This window comes from Leptidea sinapis, chromosome 43 (genome assembly GCF_905404315.1).
Source record: "Leptidea sinapis chromosome 43, ilLepSina1.1, whole genome shotgun sequence".
Lineage (NCBI taxonomy): Eukaryota > Metazoa > Arthropoda > Insecta > Lepidoptera > Pieridae > Leptidea > Leptidea sinapis.
Window position 1 is genome coordinate 4,162,425 of NC_066307.1, and position 18,330 is coordinate 4,180,754.

General features: G+C 36.2%; 1 protein-coding gene across 3 annotated transcripts; it reads right to left on the reverse strand.

Annotated features, from left to right (window-relative positions):
• Nucleotides 1-113: 113 nt before the first annotated feature.
• LOC126977084 (helicase POLQ-like) lies at nucleotides 114-7,364 on the reverse strand. Of its 3 annotated transcripts, XM_050825776.1 has the most exons (8): nucleotides 6,489-7,358; nucleotides 5,712-5,890; nucleotides 5,435-5,626; nucleotides 4,651-4,732; nucleotides 4,085-4,284; nucleotides 3,251-3,396; nucleotides 1,532-1,693; nucleotides 114-487 (listed from the first exon to the last, which is right to left on the reverse strand). In XM_050825776.1, exons 1-8 carry the CDS (start codon nucleotides 7,150-7,152, stop codon nucleotides 226-228), a joined length of 1,887 nt encoding a protein of 628 aa, XP_050681733.1. In that variant the 5' UTR covers nucleotides 7,153-7,358; the 3' UTR covers nucleotides 114-225. The 3 variants fall into 3 exon arrangements, with proteins under 3 accessions (XP_050681733.1, XP_050681734.1, XP_050681735.1); XM_050825777.1 differs by lacking the exon at nucleotides 114-487 and having other exon boundaries at nucleotides 1,544-1,693; nucleotides 4,173-4,284; XM_050825778.1 differs by lacking the exons at nucleotides 114-487; nucleotides 1,532-1,693; nucleotides 3,251-3,396; nucleotides 4,085-4,284 and having other exon boundaries at nucleotides 4,692-4,818; nucleotides 6,489-7,364.
• Between the last annotated feature and the right edge of the window lie 10,966 nt (nucleotides 7,365-18,330).

Consider the following 18,330-nt stretch of genomic DNA (forward strand, 5'->3'; position numbering starts at 1 on the left):
AATCCCCGTTATTCACTACTAATCTAAAGAAATGAACCTACACAAAAAAGTACAAGCTATAAGAATAACTTTTCTGAGAGAAGTACCAAAAAAATGCGTCACGACATGCCAAAAAACTTGTTTAACTTCAAAGAAATGTGGTAGTTCAAATTAGCAACCTACAAATAAGACTTAAGGATATGTGTAACAGGATTAAGTAGTGTTCATAGCTCGAAATGCTATTATTCACCACAAAACTTGTCTAAAAACACCATGTATGCGTGTTTTCTGCTTACTCTTCGCCTTAAAATATAAGGTTCGTTCACACAAAGTGTTACCCGCGTCCGTGACGCCGGCGCGGCCCGCTCGGCCCGCCATCTGGCGGTAGGCGGCCAGCGACATGAGGTCGCGGCCCACGTGCGGCGCTCGCACGATGACACGCCGTGCGGGCAGGTTGACGCCCGCGGCCAGGGTCGATGTGCAACACAGCACTGACACCGCGCCAGACCTGGGGCACCAACCACACACACGGTTACAGGCTACGAGAGCACCCACCAATTAATGAATCTAGAGTTTTAACCAATCAATAAAAATATTAGACGGACTCAACTTTGTGCTTTTTTTGGAGTTTACTCCTGTAGAATCGATTTTCATATAAGGCGCCCGGTATGAGAAAAATATGGAGAGTAATACCTTCTCATCAAGTGGGATCGTAGCGTTTTTGGTGAGTATCATTTCTCGCGCACCTTTCACTTTTCAGTTGGCGTGACAGACTAGACGCTCGGTCCCTATATTAGTTGTATTGCAGTGATACGGATAGCAAACATCATTTTTACACGCTTTATATTAGCTTCACTTGTATGTTTGTAACCGACTTCTTTGGGCGCGATTTTGACCCACTTTAAACGGCTAGATTTCGTTCAAACTTTGTTGATTTATCGAGGACCGATGACATTACACTAATTTGATAAAATTATTCAATTTTTCAATTTGCAAAATATGATTTTTGTTAATTTATATAATTTTTAAATAAATAAATCACTAATAAGCGCCATCTAGTAATTTATTGTAAACTACAAAGGAAACGCGCGACATGTCAAGACAGTTCCACAAAATTAAAGTATATAATTCGTTTAGAAGCGAATAGATGGCGGTGAATTTATATATAATCAATCTAAAAAAAAATAACTAAAAAATGAAAAATAACATCCCACGCTTTTTTTATAATGAAATATATAATATTTTTTTACACTATTTTCAATTTAAATATATTTTCTATTTTTTAGTTGAATTTTATATTAAGCGTGTTCTTTAGTTTTTTTTTAACTATTATTTATTTAAATAATACGCTTTTATTAGCTTCTGCTGTATGTCTGTTTGTAACCGACTCCATTGGACTTGATTTTGTTTAGTACCTGTTCAAAGACAACCGTTTATGAGGAGTAAACTCCAGTCGTGCGTCGAATCTGACACACACACTTTTTTTGTGTTTCTTTTTGGCTTCTTTGAAAATTTCATTTCATCCTCTTGGGACCCTCACAGGTTCAGCTACCTGTAGGCCTGCTCCAACAACCCTCGTTCGTCAGCAGACAGACCGGCGTGATGGAAGGCGACCCCTACCCGGGCACACCGCAGCAGCTCGGCGCTCGCCCCCTCGGCTCTCAACGCCGCACATAGTGCCGCACGCTCGGCACTGCGGTGATGTGACATCTCCCTAACAATGATAAAACTTCTTTTACTGCTAGTTTTCTTAAAGTCTTTCTCAAAGTAAACAAACTTCTGTTGAAGGTATTAAATGAAAAAAAATATAACAAAATACCTTTCTAAGTAGCAGCACTTTCTAAGTAGTCTTTTAAAAGATTTAAGGCTGCGAAACACAGTTACTTCGAGTTTAATTTATATAAATGACTTGCCGAAAATTATTGACGAACATTGTATATTATTTGCTGATGACATTAACAAAAAATTATAATTTTAATGATAAAATCACTCGACTATTAAATGACATTACTGACTGGATGAATGACCATAAATTAGAAATAAACTATAATAAAACAAAAATAATCCAATTTCGACCGTACCAAAGGGACCAACCATTAAATATTAAATATACTTTTAAAAACACGGACATCGAATGCGCCGAGAAATTAACATTTTTAGGCATTGAAATCGACAGTAATTTAAATTCGAAAGGCCATATCGAAAAAACAAAAACAAAATTATCGAAATTTATATATGGACTCAGAGAACTAAAAAGAACTACCAACTTAAAAACCGTACTAGCCGCGTATTATGCTTATGGCTACGCATTTTTGAGGTACGGAGTTATTCTCTGGGGAAACAGCACAAATGCCCAGGATCTATTTATATTACAAAAAAAGTGCATACGAATACTGGCCAACATAAAAATAACAGACTCATGTCTACCCCATTTCAAAAAATTTAATATTATAACCCTACCCTCCATATATATCTTCGAAATATGCAAATTTGTTAAAAATAATCTACACAATTACACAAAGAAAGAAAATAAGCCCCGTCGATATCCCAAAAGATATATAAATAAATTAAACCTCCCAAAATCAAATTTAGTACTCGATGTGTCCTTATGTAATGTCTATAAAAATATATAATAATCTGCAAAACAAAATTCGAAGCATAAATGATGAAATTAAATTTATTAAAACACTGAAAAACTTTTTATTAGAAAAATGTTACTATGCCGTAAATGATTTTTTAAACGAGCCAAACTAAAATAAATTAAAATATGGGTCTCCCTACTACGGTCTGCTGTTCAGACCAAATTGCGACACCCAAACTGGGTATCCATAATATACTGCCTTGTATAATAATTATAGTATTAACTTCGAATGTTATATTTAAGGACTATTCTTATGGAATTGCAATAAATTGAAATTGTTCCAGAAGATTTGGAAACAAACCATAACGAACTGTAAATTTAATGTGAAGGAACAATAGACACACTATGTTAAGATTATATTCTGTTATTATTGCTTTTATTTTTTATTCGCTCTTGATATAGGCAAGTTTGAAACTTATGTTGTTTGTTTACCGTTGATCGAAGTTAATGTTTATGCAACACGAAATGCACTTGTTATAAACATTGAATAAATATGGAATGAACTAGAATTGCCTCTACTCTCAGGTCTGTTGTTTTTCAAACGGGTCGTAGCTACTGATTTCCAAGATATGCTTTCAAAATCCAGCATTGAATCAAAATATTTGAATTTGTATATGGAACATGACTTACTTCCGTTGCATTGTACACAGCAAAGCGGCAACACTCTGGCAGTTCCGCTTTGTGGGGCAGAAGACAAGGCAGGAGTGACAAGGAACTACCTCGCCTACTAAACCAGCCACGTGATCCGGATCCAGCTTGAGGCCGGCCTCAGAGTACTGATATAATAAATTATGTTATTGTTAACACAACGAATAAAATTTCATTTCATTTTCATTATTACAAAAAATCGAATACTAGTTAAAAAGTTGGATCCAATATGTAGACACAAACTATGAAAAGGATGCTTGGACTTTCGTGGACCGAATTTCGACTCCAGGACCTAGATACCAAGCAGCTTTTATCTGTTATAGTGCAGTCATGCATACTTTTGATATTATGTATCAAGGCGAGAAGCCAGTCCGTAGAACTTCTTGTCATTCAAGGTAAGTTGGAGTGGATGCCACTAGACCACATTTAGTGTGGTCTAGTGGCATTCAGGACCTTGGACCTCCAACTGAGAGATATGGCGACAAGTTGAGAGGGCATAACAAAATATCTTGACGAGTGCTCTGTCAAGATAAAATTAAAAAGTAGTAAATTAACCACTGGAAGGTCCTAGAGGAGGCCTATGTCAGTGGACAAGCTAGATATATTGTTAAAAAATAGAGGAAATAAATAAACATGTTACTACATCACTAATATCTAGAAATAAAGGCTATCTTTAAATTAACCACAGTTATATCTGGAAATAAATATAACGTAAAAGACCTCTAGTATGCTGTCTCTTATACAACTCTTAATTGTTATTTGGATAGATTTTAAATTTTTTTTAGCAATCTATGAAATTTAGAGTCAATATCTCACATCAAATGATATTTGTCGGTCAGGTACAATTTCCACAGCTCCATTCTCATATTTTATTTTATACAACACATCTCCAAGCTTCACATACTCAGTAAGTTCGACCGGCCTGAATTGTCTCTCAAATACATCCGCCTGCAAAAATTCTGCTAAGTCCGGAAGGTTTCCTATGGTGGCACTCATACCAACTACTTGTATACCCTCTGTAAAAATATTTCTTAATCACTATTTGTATCACTTTTAGCGCACCACAACACATTAAAAATATAAAATGTCATTAGTGAAGAATGTAAGGATCAAATTAAATTTAAAAACAAGAATTATGAACGTTATGTCACAAATTGTTGGCTCAGTAGAAGAGCGATCGCACGGATAGCGATATGTCGCAGAATCGAGTCCGGCATTGTTCATAAATTTTGTTTATAAATTTAAGTAGTTAATACCAGAAGTTAGGGTATCACTTTAAAATATAACAAAATATTCAATGTAAGGATTTCAAGATTTGACATACTGATATGGCTTTAAAAAAAACTATTATTACTGCATTATTTACAAAGCTTAATACTAACGTTTAGCATAAATAACTGTGGTCAGTAATGTTTCCAATGTGCCTCCTCTTCCAGGCTCACCAATCAGATGAAGTTCATCAACCTGGAATTATGATGCTTTTAATCATAATAATTGTTAATATTTCACTTTTGACAATAATATCAGCTCAAACGATCAGTGTGCGGAACCTATAAACCAAGAAGAAGAATATCTCAGTTCAGGATTATAACATTACTTTTATAAGAAATATATCTGCCACAATATCAGTTAAAAAATTATATCTAATAAGCTCCTTTTAATAGATACATATCTGATAAAAACTTCTTTGTAAGGATTTAACTAAAATAAGTAAAAACGCCCCCTTAAACAGAATTATCAGGTCTTATAACGATATCACTGCAAAAAATGGCAATATAGATATTTTTCATATGACTAATATCAATCAATTTAAAACAGACTGCATTAAAATATTAAGATCTTAGTTATGTAAGTTAAATATAAGAAGTAAATTATGGTATTGTTGTATAATTATAAATTTTATAAATCTCTTTTTTTTAAAGTAGAAATGTATTTAAGTCATTTAATATTTATTTTTTTTACGTTTAATTGTTCAACTTGTTATTCTCTTCGCACTATTGTAAATGTTGTTTACACCTGTAAAGACATGTCATATTGTACTATCCCTTATGTACTTGCTAAAATGTTAATTGTATAATGATGTGTTGTTGGTGTAACTATCTAAATAAATCAATAAGACTTGATTGCTTTAATGAATAATAATAACAGAGATTTGAAGCTACTTACAACTACAAGGCCAATTTCACCAAGTCTATTTAGATCAATCAAAGATCGAATCAACGCAAGCCCTTTTTCTATAGTTGCTACATATATACTATTTCTCTTTCGCCTCTTCTTTGGTGGTAATATTCCTTTGCCTGATGCATATTCCTCTACCAGAAAATCTAGTTGGATCGCAAACGGAGATAATGAATATATCTGAAAGATAAAGCTTATTAATGGTACTTGAATCAGTTTCCCAGAGCTTTGCAAATAGATAATCACAATATTTATGTTAACCAACCTTTTCCTGAACTAAAGCTACGAATGGCAAAATGAATAAAGCATTCTTCTTCCTGACTAGAACTTCTCGAAGCATAAGAACCTCTGCAACCAAAGTTTTTCCTCCACTTGTAGGTAGAGAGTAAATCAAGTTATCTCTTTGTCTTATTGCTTTTAAATTAAGGCATTCCTCCTGCCAATCTAGTTTAAAAATAAACAATAGTAAAGAAAGTGATATTGTGGTGCAGTTTTCATATATGAGACTGAGTAGATATGACAGTGATCAACACCATTAATGAGTTTATTAAGATATCAGGCAGAAGCAGTCATTCCATTTTTTGTTGTCATTCCTATAGTAGATATACTGCTAGGCAATACCAAAAGTTCATAAAGAAAATAATTAACAAAGTTACTACTATGAGGGCTGCACTAAAAGTATCAGGAATGGAATATTAATACTGTTCCTGTCATATTAATCCTTTTTATGTCTTAAAAGTTAAGGAGGATAATTGAGGCTACTAACTAGGACATGTTTTACTGTGCCGAGATTTAAATTATATCCTCAAGATGAAGAAAATAAAATAATTAATCACTTTGCTTGAGTATATGCCTATAGCAAACATAGCACAACCAAGTTATGTTATGCATAAAACTGGCTGCCCAAAATTAATCTATCACATATTGTTAATTTATATATGAGTCAAACCTCTGGGCACAGCTAGTACTCTTTATAATAATTATTAGCCCTAGAATAAGAAGAACTCTGACAGAATAGATTAGAGATACTTTTAACACTTACCATAGAATTTCTCAATATTTCTATAGGACTTAAATAAATCTTTGGCTATACTTGGTAAACCATAAAAATCACTACTTAATTTATCTAACACTGTTGATTTATCTACCACACCACTTATATCTAACAAGAATGAATCTTTAGTTTCAAATAGAACACTTCTATCAATATTACAAATAGTCTGATTTATATTATCTAAGGTTTTTTCCACATCTTTAGTTACATTTTTAACACAATTTGGAGAAGTCTTATCACAAGCAGCAAAACCATACTCAAATCTAGAATTAAACAAGTCATTCAAGACATTGTTTGTTGTGTTAATCTCAGGTTCCTGAATATTATTTATTCTACTATCCAATTCAATTAATGTTTTCCGACCATCTATCCTTTTTAAAATATTGCATGTTTCCGAAACCCCAGGTGAACCCGGTATATCACAAATAGAATTGTTTACATCCGAATCACACAAGAACTCAACCTGATTGCATGGTAGTGGAGGGGAATCACACTTTTCTATTGATTCAGGTCGTAAGTGTAGTTGAGAACATGACATTAAATTATCTTGGTTTAAAATTTGAGAAGATTTTAAAGGCCTTCCCACTCCAAGACGCCGTCTTTTTGGTGTTGATGGAAATCCAAATCCTGTTTTATTTGTTCGAGTGCTCATTTTTGAAAGTCAGATTACATTCATTGTGTAGTTTTCATGATTGCAATATTTAAAATTATATTTTTAGGCTTCATCAAATGATAAGAGAAAAAATACGTAATTTTTGAAAATCAAAAACATATTTGTAAATATTTACTTCTCTCACTCTGTTATTATTTATTTTCTTTTAACATATATGTATGGCTCGGATACTGGGACTCACACACCACCAAATCTGTAATAAGTCACAACAGCTGACAATCAGTTTTATCGGATGGTTACTTACAATATTAACGCTACAGAAGTAGTGCCGGTAACTTCATTACAAATAGAAAGGACAAGCGATATACAACTTTGGCTGAAATAGAACTTGACAAAGCTATTGATCTTGCATCTCTATCGCGTAACCCATTTTATTGTTTGGTTTTTGATTTTTTGGCCCAAACTTGACTCAAGTTTGGGGCAAACAACCAAAAAGAGCTGTCATATAATCGGTTGGCGAATAGTGTTTTTGTGATTTTATTATTTTGAAACATATTTGGTGTGATATAGGTATTTGTATATAGTTATAAAAGTTAACAATATGTTTGGTTATTTTTTTTGACTACTTGTGTCGCATAAAAATGGACTGAACAAATTCTTGCATATTTACTTGGCATCCATAAATCATCATTAATGCAACAGGTGCATTAATCCATTATATTTTATTATTGGATCTAACAGAAATCTGAGATATCAAAATTTCATTTATTATTTTATTACACATTCACCTGATGGTGAAGTTTATGTTGATGAGCTTCAGCATATTTTTGGATAACTTTGTCAAAACACTAAATGTTAAGGTCCCGATGGAGATCGCTGATTCGAATGTACCAAGGTGCGTTCACAATTTCCCTCAATACTTTATTCTGAAAGCGTTGTATGATTTGAATATTTGTTTGGTGCAGCCCCACAGCTGGATACCATAAGGACTTGCTTGTACAGTAAAACTTTATTTTGTACTGTCATCTTAGAGTGCTTTCCTAGAAGCCAGTACGAAATTCTAATTGTTCTCTTTTTTTCTTGACGTGAGCCTTCCAGCGGAGCTTTGCACCAAGAGTCATGCCCAGATATTTGGCTGTATTTTTGTATGGTACTATTTTCTTATTAATGTAAAGTGGCTCATAATCTGGTTTCTTATTACTATAATTTACATGAACAGATTTACTTTCATTAAGTTCAATTCTCCATTTTTTAGCCCACTTAACTACTGTGTTTACCGCTATTTGAACTTTCTATGCTGCGTCTTTATAGGTACTACCCACGGCCATTAAAGCAGTATCATCAGCATAAAAGGCATAAAAAGAAATTAAAAGCATTTATTTTCTCAAAATTGATTCCTTCAGAATTCTTTTTGATGTCATTTCTGATAACTACTAGATACTACTACCGCTTCGGAAACAAATGGCGCTCTGGGAGAGAAGAAGCGGCGCAAGAAACTCTCCCAGCATTTTTTTTGCGCTCTTTTCAATAAAAATATACAATATTTCTATCGCTATAAAATAATCACAATCTAGTCCCAGGCTGTCCGATCATTTCGATATTCAGCAGTGGAGTAATAGGATTTACGACAGAGCCATTTTTTTATAAAACATTTAAATTTATTTATAGATAATGCCTGAACAGTGGCGGGACTTTATAGAAGTGTATACATTTACCCTTAAAGCTATTATGTATCTTATGAAGCCTACTAGAATTAGTTACAAGCAATCCCTTAATTCTAGTGTTATAATAATGAAAATGACTATTAAGAGCAAAAAGGTGACGATTTTTGTGAACGTATATTAAATTTTCATAAATGTACTGACAATGAACAGTCATAATATTGATTTCTTTAAATTTTTCTTTGAGAGACTATCTATAACCAAGCTGATATATAGCACGAACAGCTCTCTTTTGCAGAGCAAGCAATCAATATCAATGTCAGCAGCATGACCCCATAGTAAAATACCGTACGTCATGATGCTGTGAAAATAACTGAAGTACACTAATCTAGCGGTCGCATCATTCGTGTACTCTCTAATCTTTCTGCATATGCCGCAGAGCTGAGTCTATCTGCTAGATGGGCAATATGTGGACCCCACTAAAGCTTTTTATCTAACGTGATACCCAAGAAGACCGTAGTGTCCACAAGTTCCAATCTCTGGTCATTTATAAGTACGTTGGTTTGTACCTCCGCTGTGTTTGTAATGAACCGTAAACACTTTGTTTTTTTACTGTTTAAGTGCAGATTATTCGTCTCAAACCAACGCACTATCTTTGAGAGTGCATTGTTTACCTCGTCATCAATATCTGCACGTCGCTTCACTTTAAAAATAAGTGAAGTATCATCAGCAAACAATACAATCTCATGGCTATCAGCAAAGCTCGTAACAGCGTTATTTTGTATTTCAGGAATGTCATTTGTGTATAGGTACAGGACCGGACCTAATACACTTCCTTGAGGCACTCCAGCTTTTATCTCCTTAATTTCTGAACAGACAACCTCTAAATATTGCAAATGATATTGATCAACCTAACAGGAATACTTATCTGGTGCTTTTCTGCCTGAGTAGAGGAAGGTAAGTGTTGTCATATGCCACTCAGACATCTAGAAAGACCCCAACAACAAGCTCACTTCTAGAGAATGCTAAACGAATAGCAGGAGTAAGGATGCTCAGGCTGTCCAGCGTACTCTTTACCTTTCGTTAAGCCATATTGGCATTTAGAAAGGAGAGTTTTATTTTCATAATTATCCATTCTAATCTGTTTTTTACCAAATTCTCCATAATTTTGGCCAGAACTGACGATAAAGCAACGGAACGATAAGAGGAAGAAACCAATGGGTTCTTGCCAGGCTTAAGGATGGATATAATAATTTGTGTTCTCCAAGAATTTGAGATTACACAGGAGGAGTAGAAATAATTGATAATATTAAGAAGGACTTTTTGCTAGTGGTAGAGGTTTAACAAATGAATGAATAATGTATATCATCCGCGCCAGGGGAGGAATCACGAAGGTGATCAAGAACAGATGTGAGTTTGGAGAAAGAAAAAGGATCGTTCATTTTATCTGAGTCGGAAAAGGGAGAATGCGGATCGGGAGTAAAAAGGCAATCAGATTCAGGGACGTAGGGAGGAGCTGGATGGCAAAAAGAGTCATTAATAAAAGAGTTTGGGTCATTGTTTGAAATGTCCGGCATGTCAAAACCTCTACGATACGTTTTTATATTTTTCCAAGCGAGGGAAAAGGGGGGAACGAGTAGATAAGGATTCACAGAATTGACGCCATCCAAGGGATTTCTTTTTGGAAAGAAGTCTTGATGTGCGAGTAGAAATCTGTTTAAAGGAAATATAATCTACCATGCTACAAGATGTGGAGAATATGTTCTCAGCTTCTTTTTGCGAGCGGACCATGGTGAAGCATTCAGCATCCTACCAAGGAGGGGAAGAAGTTAATTTTCGATCAGGATTTTTTAAGGAAATGGAAGAATTAGCAGCTTGTAAAATTGATGAAATGAACTTCTCAAACATCTGGAGACAATTAGATGTTGTTATCTCTGTACAAGAGTCACTTTCTCAGTCTATAAGCAATGCAAATTGATGCCAGTTGGCATTGGCGACTCGATATTTAACGAGAGGTTGTGAGGGAGAAAAGGGGGAAGCTGGATGGGAATAAGAAATAGTAATGTGAAAATGGTCACTACCTAACGACCTTGGTAGCACTAGCCAAGATAAGAGGGTGACTAGAGAAGGAGATGCAAGAGAAAGATCTAGACACTAATATTTTGTGCTGAGGAAACTCTACGAGTGGTAGATTCATCATTCAGGATACATAAATTAATGTCATCATGGAGATCTAAAAGTAACGAGGAAGATGGGTCAATACAACCTCATATGGCGTGTCGGCAATTAAAATCACCGAATACAACCATGGGGCCAGGTATTGGGAGAGGATAGTATCTAGTTCGAGAATGATGTTCGAATTAGGGTGAGAAATACAAACAGAAACAAAAGATATATTAGCAGCTCTAGCGGCTACTACATGTAAACCCGGATTATGTATAGGGACAATGATTTTGAAAGTCATACATGTATTAATCAGTAGTGCACAACCTGCTCAACCGTCATCCCTGTCATCCCGGAAGCAAGAAAAGCCTGAAATCCTAAAATCGGACCCAGGCATGAGCCACGTGTCCGAAATGGAAGGATAGACAATGGGTCGATTAATCAAATATGACAAATCATGCTAATGACGGCGAATGCTTCTACAATTCCATTGGAGGATTTGGAGACCTATGGGTGCCATTATTGCGGGAAAGGACTTCAAGTAACTGTTCAACCAAGACAGAGACATTGTTCGGTAAGCCGAGAATTTGGACAGCATATTACAGAGAGCAAAGAAGTAGTTCAGCAAGACTATCATTTGAGAGGGGAGAGGGATTGATTCTATGGATGGCAATAACTGTAAGGCACAGCCGTTTGGCTGGGAAGAGGAAGGAGAGGAGATAATATTTTGGCGATCCTAACCATCATAGGACTTCCCTAAAACTAGTTTAGGTTTAGCTGGAAGTAAGAATGTCTTCTTGTAAAATGTTGTAGTAGTGCGGGGAGTGGAGGACGCTGGTTGGGATTGAGAAGTTTGAGGAATAACAGGGGGGGAATGAGGTCTGGAGACCTCAGATTAAAGTCGTCGGAAGCCTCCATGTCACTAGTTGTGCAAGAGTCTACGCAATGACAGGTGACCGGTACGCTCGTTTGTCCTCCTATTCCATAAAAACATTAGATTGAGCGCATTTATAACATCGTGGCTGAGATCTGCATTCTTTGGCTATATACCCAAATCTGAATCGTGGGAAGCTGGTGTAGGGAAACAGGGAGTGAAGCATGGTAGCAATATACTTTATCAAGTAGGGATTGTCCCAAAAAAGTTAGTACCACTGAGTTGGAAGGTACCCATATGGCTATGCCATCATTCCTAACCTTAACATTTACCCTTCTGGCTCGAAATATCTCTCCACAATTTACTGGTAACACTATGCCTTGAATAAGTTCTTCGAGGGACCAATCTGGGGCCACCGAATTATTTGAAATTTCGGAATATACGCAGAATGTTTATTAGGTATATTCTAGAATATCCAAGTCTATGAATTTGTTAGCTTTTTCAGCTGAAATAAAATCAACTGAGATTTTATAGCGGCCAAGTTATATATCTGTCGTTCTTTCAAAACTCTTGCTTTGTCTGGAGGTACCCCCCCCCCCCCCCCCTATCATCAGGCGGCTCCTCAATACTCATTTCCACTTATACCAAAAAATAACCTAAAATCAATAAGCCTATTTGAATAAAGTTTATTTGACTTTGACTTTTACCAATAGAAAGCCACATTTTTATGAGTGTCAATATTAACCCGAAAGATGAAAAAACTTTTTCGTCTGATTTGAAAAGTAAGTCGGAAAATAAAACCGTCGGACATACACACATCAACAGAATCTAGGGATATCTTATTATTATTATTCTTAATTATTTACGACTTTGACGAATTTTTTTTAAGTTTCCATAAAAAGTTTATATACACATTGAAACCTCTTTTATTCTATTTTCAGAATTTAAAAATAAAATAAATAATAGTTAAAAAATACTAAAAAGCACGCTTTATATAAAATTCAACCAAAAAATGAAAATAAATTTAAATTGAAAATAGTGTAAAAAAAATTTATTTTACTGTAGCAAAAAGCGTGGGTGTAGAAGAATTATTATTTTAATAATATCTTAAAAAGCACCCCACGCTTTTTTTACAACAAAATATATTTGTTTTACACTATTTTCAATTTAAATTTATTTTCTATTTTTTAGTTGAATTTTATATAAAGCGTGCTTTTTAGTTTTTTTTAACTATTATTTATTTTTCATTTATTAGTCAAATTAGTGTAATGTCATCGGTCCTCGATAAATCTACAAAGTTTGAACGAAATCTAGCCGTTTAAAGTGGGTCAAAATCGCGCCCAAAGAAGTCGGTTACAAACATACAGGTGAAGCTAATATAAATCGTATAAAAAAACAAAATATTACACGTTATTATTATACGTTATTTAATTGATAAAAGGGATTTTATTGTTTTTATTTTTTAATGTAACGTGCCGTGTGAGCTTAAAGAGTCATGTCATGACGTCATTTAAGTCGAGATGAAATGTTACGAGCAGTGGGCATGTTGGAAAATGGTGCTATTCAACGCGTTGTGGCTGAGGCTCTACACACCAGCCAAAACTTGATATCAATGTTGTGGTCACGTTATCGCAGTACTGGGGATGTGGCTGAACGGCACACGGGTAGATATCGTGCTACTACGCAGAGACTGGATCGCTTTCTTCAAATGACTGCCATAAGACAACCCAATATCACAGCGATGCAACTAGTACAAAGGCTCCAGGCTGACCACCAGCTGCTGGTGAGCGACCAAACCGTGCGTAGAAGGTTGCATGAAGTTGGTCTTCGTGCTGGTAGACAGCTACGTGTTCCAGCATTGCGACGTGGCAATCGCGGTCGGCGGCTTTCGTGGGCTCGGGAGCATTTACCATGGAGTGACGAACAATGGTCTTTGGTGCTGTTTACCGATGAGTACCGGTTTGGGTTGCATCCGGATTCACGAAGAACACGCGTTTGGAGAACTCCAGGGAGAGTTAGCCGCCTACGGCACCCTCAGGAGGTCGACTCATACCAAAGCGGGACAATCATGGTGTGGGCTGGAATTCGTCTCGGCGGACGAACACAACTCGTTTGGATCTAAGGTTGCATGACTGCACGAAAATATAACGAGGAGGTAGTAGAGCCTGTTATTGTCCCACATAGAATTGAAATGGGCCAGGAATTTATACTCATGCACGAAAATGCTCCTTCCCATACCGCGCACCTGGTGTCGGCCGCTCTCCGAGACCAGGCATCCAAGTTTTGGATTGGCCTGCACAGTTGCCCGACTCAAATACACCTGAGCATACCTGGGACATGTTACAACGAAAGGCTTTAAGAGATTTCCCGCCAAATTTGACGACAGAACAACTGCAGCTTTTCGAACACGTGCAAAGAACATGGGACCTCATACCGCAGCAAGACATTGACAATTTAATTTTTAGTATGAACAATTGATGTCGGTGTGTAATTAATGTGAGAGGTGGCAAGACTGATTATTAATAATTATATTTAATAAGATTTTTATAATTTTAATTAATGTTTAATGTTTTTTAAGAAGAAATAAAATTTTTTTTCAAACTAATTTTCTAAGGCAATTAAAAAAATAACAATTTTAGTTATAACAAATCAATCAATTTAACCTGATTCCTGCCGCCTAATTCCACCTTCGCACGACACGCCACAAGTTAGGTTATCATCCCCACCATCTGGATGTGTGGCGGTCCTCCACAGTGCGGTTTTCAAGGAGCTTTCTCCCTCGTACTACAAAGCTGGTGGAATGAGCTTCCTTGTGCGGTGTTTCCGGGACGATACGACATGGGACACTTCAAAAAAAGCGCGTACACCTTCCTTAAAGGCCGGCAACGCTCTTGTGATTCCTCTGGTATTGCAAGAGAATGTGGGCGGCTAGAAGAATATTCTTCATAGTTTTTAGTTATTCAATGAAATATAAAATAACCCTAGATTTTGTTGGTGTGTGTATACTGTCCGTATACACTCTTTTAGTTTGAGCTGCGTATTTTGAATTTAGAACCCAATTCAGACAGTGACATCAGTAGCGACTCTAAAAATAACAATAATCGTACCTAGAATTAGATTAATTAGTTAGATTGTACAAAATACGCAATTATTTTTATACTTTTAAGTGCATATTATATCTATTGTTTTGGAATAGTGTTTTGAAGTCAGTTGTTTATTTGTTAATATTTTTTTTCGTTTTTTTATGAATCTGAAGTACCTACACTAACTAATAATTTAAATATTTCTAAATATGTGTAGATCTACTAAGTTTTGCAATGCCGTAATGAACAATAACAGTTAGAAATTCTGCCACAGATCGCACCTTACCGTAAGTCGTTAAGGAGCTCCATTGTTTATCATGTTTGACTACGACAATTACTTGACGATAAAGACGTTACGGTAGGTGGCTCAAATATCCCGATAGCATAAAAAGATTCGGCCGAATATCGTTAATTTGCTCCTAAGAATTGATGAGTTCCGTAATCCATTACTTCGTCGTGGATCCTATAATCTTAATATATATCAATCTAGAAACTTACTAAACTCTCACAAACTACTTTTGAAGGTTATCCTTTACAGTAAAAAAAGAATCATTGAAATTGGTTGGCGCGATATTCAGTAATCCGAAAGTCGCGCACATACTTATAGCAAATTTAAGACTTTTATGGTTTTCTCATGGATGCCATTGTCAGATCTGGTACAAACTGCAATGGTATCACATAGGAAGCACAAGCTTTCGAATAAAAAAAGAATTATCAAAATCATGTCACCCAGTCGAAACTTCTGAGGTAACAAACATAATAAAACATATCGACGAATTGAGAACATCCTCCTTTTTTGAAGTCGGTTAAAACTACCTAACGACTGAATTGTACAAACCTGGCAACTAGATACCTCTACGTTTGTGCAAACTTTTCGAATTTTGGAAACTACAATAAAATGTTTAAACCTCTTACATTACATTTCACTATAAAACGAAGCATTTTGGTGGAGAGAGCCAGTTTATACAATCAACAAACTTATTGCAGTCACATTTTCAGGAATAGTCAACAATTATTGAAGCAGCTTGAGCGCTCCGCTACTGTAGCGGACTCGTGGGGCGAGTCGTTCCCTTCCCTAAAATATGGTTGAGGGAGATGAGAGATGGCTGGTCCATGCGTCATGCTCGTGAACAGGTGCGACTTGTGGTGGCTGGATGATTCTGTTATCGAGAACTGCTTCATGTTTTTAAATTTTAAAGTTATTTAATATATAAATACTGGTGGACCCGACAGACGTTGTCCTGTACTCACGTCTTAAATTTGAAAAATCGGTCCAGCCGTTAGGAAAATTTCACTAACATACACATGAGCAGGAGAATTATATTATATGGATAGAATTGAGAATCTAAACCATACTCAAATTCACTGGAATACACAAAAAAAATCATCAAAATCGGTCCAGTTTTGAAGGTAGTTCAATTGTGAATCTAAAGCATTTCCGAATCCACCTCAAGACACACAGAAAGTTTCATTAAAATCGGTCCGGCCGTTTAGGAGGAGTTCAGTTACAACAGACGCACCAAGAAATATATATATATTAAGAGATTTAATAACTCCAATTTAAATAAATTTGAAATGAGTGTGAACGCTCTCTGCTCGTTGTATTAGATACAACATGGCTAATATAATCAATCTGGATACATAAGCAGGTAAAAACGATATAGGTAGGTACCTCATGATATGCTGAAACCTGCACAAAAGAAAATATCAACAAAAACAATTGACCCAGAGGGCAATACCACGTGCAAGAAAACAGAGATCACAGATTCTTCCAAACTAATAACAAGCCTTAAGTGCCAATGGGCTGGTCATATTGTAAGAGACGAAGAGTCTTGGTGCAAATTGGTTCTAGCGTGCAAGCCTTTGGGTAAAAAACAACTTTAGGAAGACCGCAGCTGCGTTGGTGTGATGAAATTAAATATGGCATCCACTAAAAGTTTTTTCAGAAAGAAAGAATGTTGCCGATTTTTTTCATGTTTTTATATGTTTTAACATTTATATGTTTTTTATTATAGAACGATCAGATGGATCAACCTTATATAAGGCGGCATCATCTACCCATAACAGATGATAGAATACGAGATGTAATGTGAAATGTATAAGATCTTCTATTTTCAACACATCTTAAAAGATAGCAAGGCTCCGTCTATGCCACTCTTGGAACCGACCACTGTACGAGCGTAGTGCCCACCACATCACCCGCGACTAGCCGTGTCATGTAGCATGCCTACAAGCTATATTGGCCATATTAAAGCTAAATTCAAATTCACTTTTAGTCAAAATAGGATATGATATCACTAATTGTAGGTCAAAAACTACCACCCATTCGAAAAAGTACGCCTTAGACCTGAGAAAAACGGGCGCAACAAACTCAGCGGTAAAGATTGGGGTAGGGTGCGCCTTTTTGCATCTTACCTTTGGGACAGATTTTGTATCCCTTTTGATGAATGCGTTGCCACTGACTAAGAAGTGTGTTTATAGTTACATTTATGATTGATTATTAACGCTTCAAACATAGATAGATATGTTTGATCTGATAGCTATGAACTAGATCGACTGCTAGCCAATACCGACTTACGTAGTAACTACGGACATTCCCAAGTGATTCCGAAGTTCCAACTTCGATGATGTTTACAGGTACCAAGATAATACGACATGACCTTCTCATTATGCATCATTATATATTATAAACACACTGCTCTGTAAGGGTTGCCCATGTTATGACGCCTCTTTAGGCCGATTGGGAATGAGTTTCTGTCGCTCAAAACTGGAACCTTTTTTTATGGAAATAAGGGACGAGACGAGCAAGACGTTCAGCTGATGGTAATTAATACGCCCCTTCATTATATATACAGTGCCCCTCAGGATTCATGACAATCCCGAAAATTCTGAGCGGCGAAAGTCTCATTTTCCCAGTAATTTCACTAGCTACGGCGCCCTTCAAATCGAAACACAGTAATGTTTATACTTTACTGCTACACGGCAGAAATAGGCGCCGTTGTGGTCCCATAATCTAGCGGGCTTCCTGTGCAAAGGAGCCTCTCACTGGTAATCCTTCAATCATAGGTACTGCAATCTTATAGACCGTTGACTCATTTCTCCTAGACCTCATCGAATCGCATCTTGTACGTGGACCAAGAGCACGGATTTTCACTTGACATCAGAAGAACCTTGCCGTTTTGGCGGGATTGAGTATTCATAATGTTAATAATATATTGCAAACAGTTGATAGATAGTGGAAAGCGAGTGAAATTCCATAATGTATTTGATAAGTGACGTCAGACTCCAAGGCCCTCAAATTACATGAGATAATATCAGTAAATACCGCCACGCCCTTCACGTCCGCACTGCAAGCAGGACGTAGCTTCACCGTCCAGAAACCGGAGCTGCCTGAAAACGGTTCAAAAATGACCGCGGTTAAAAATAAACAGCGGGG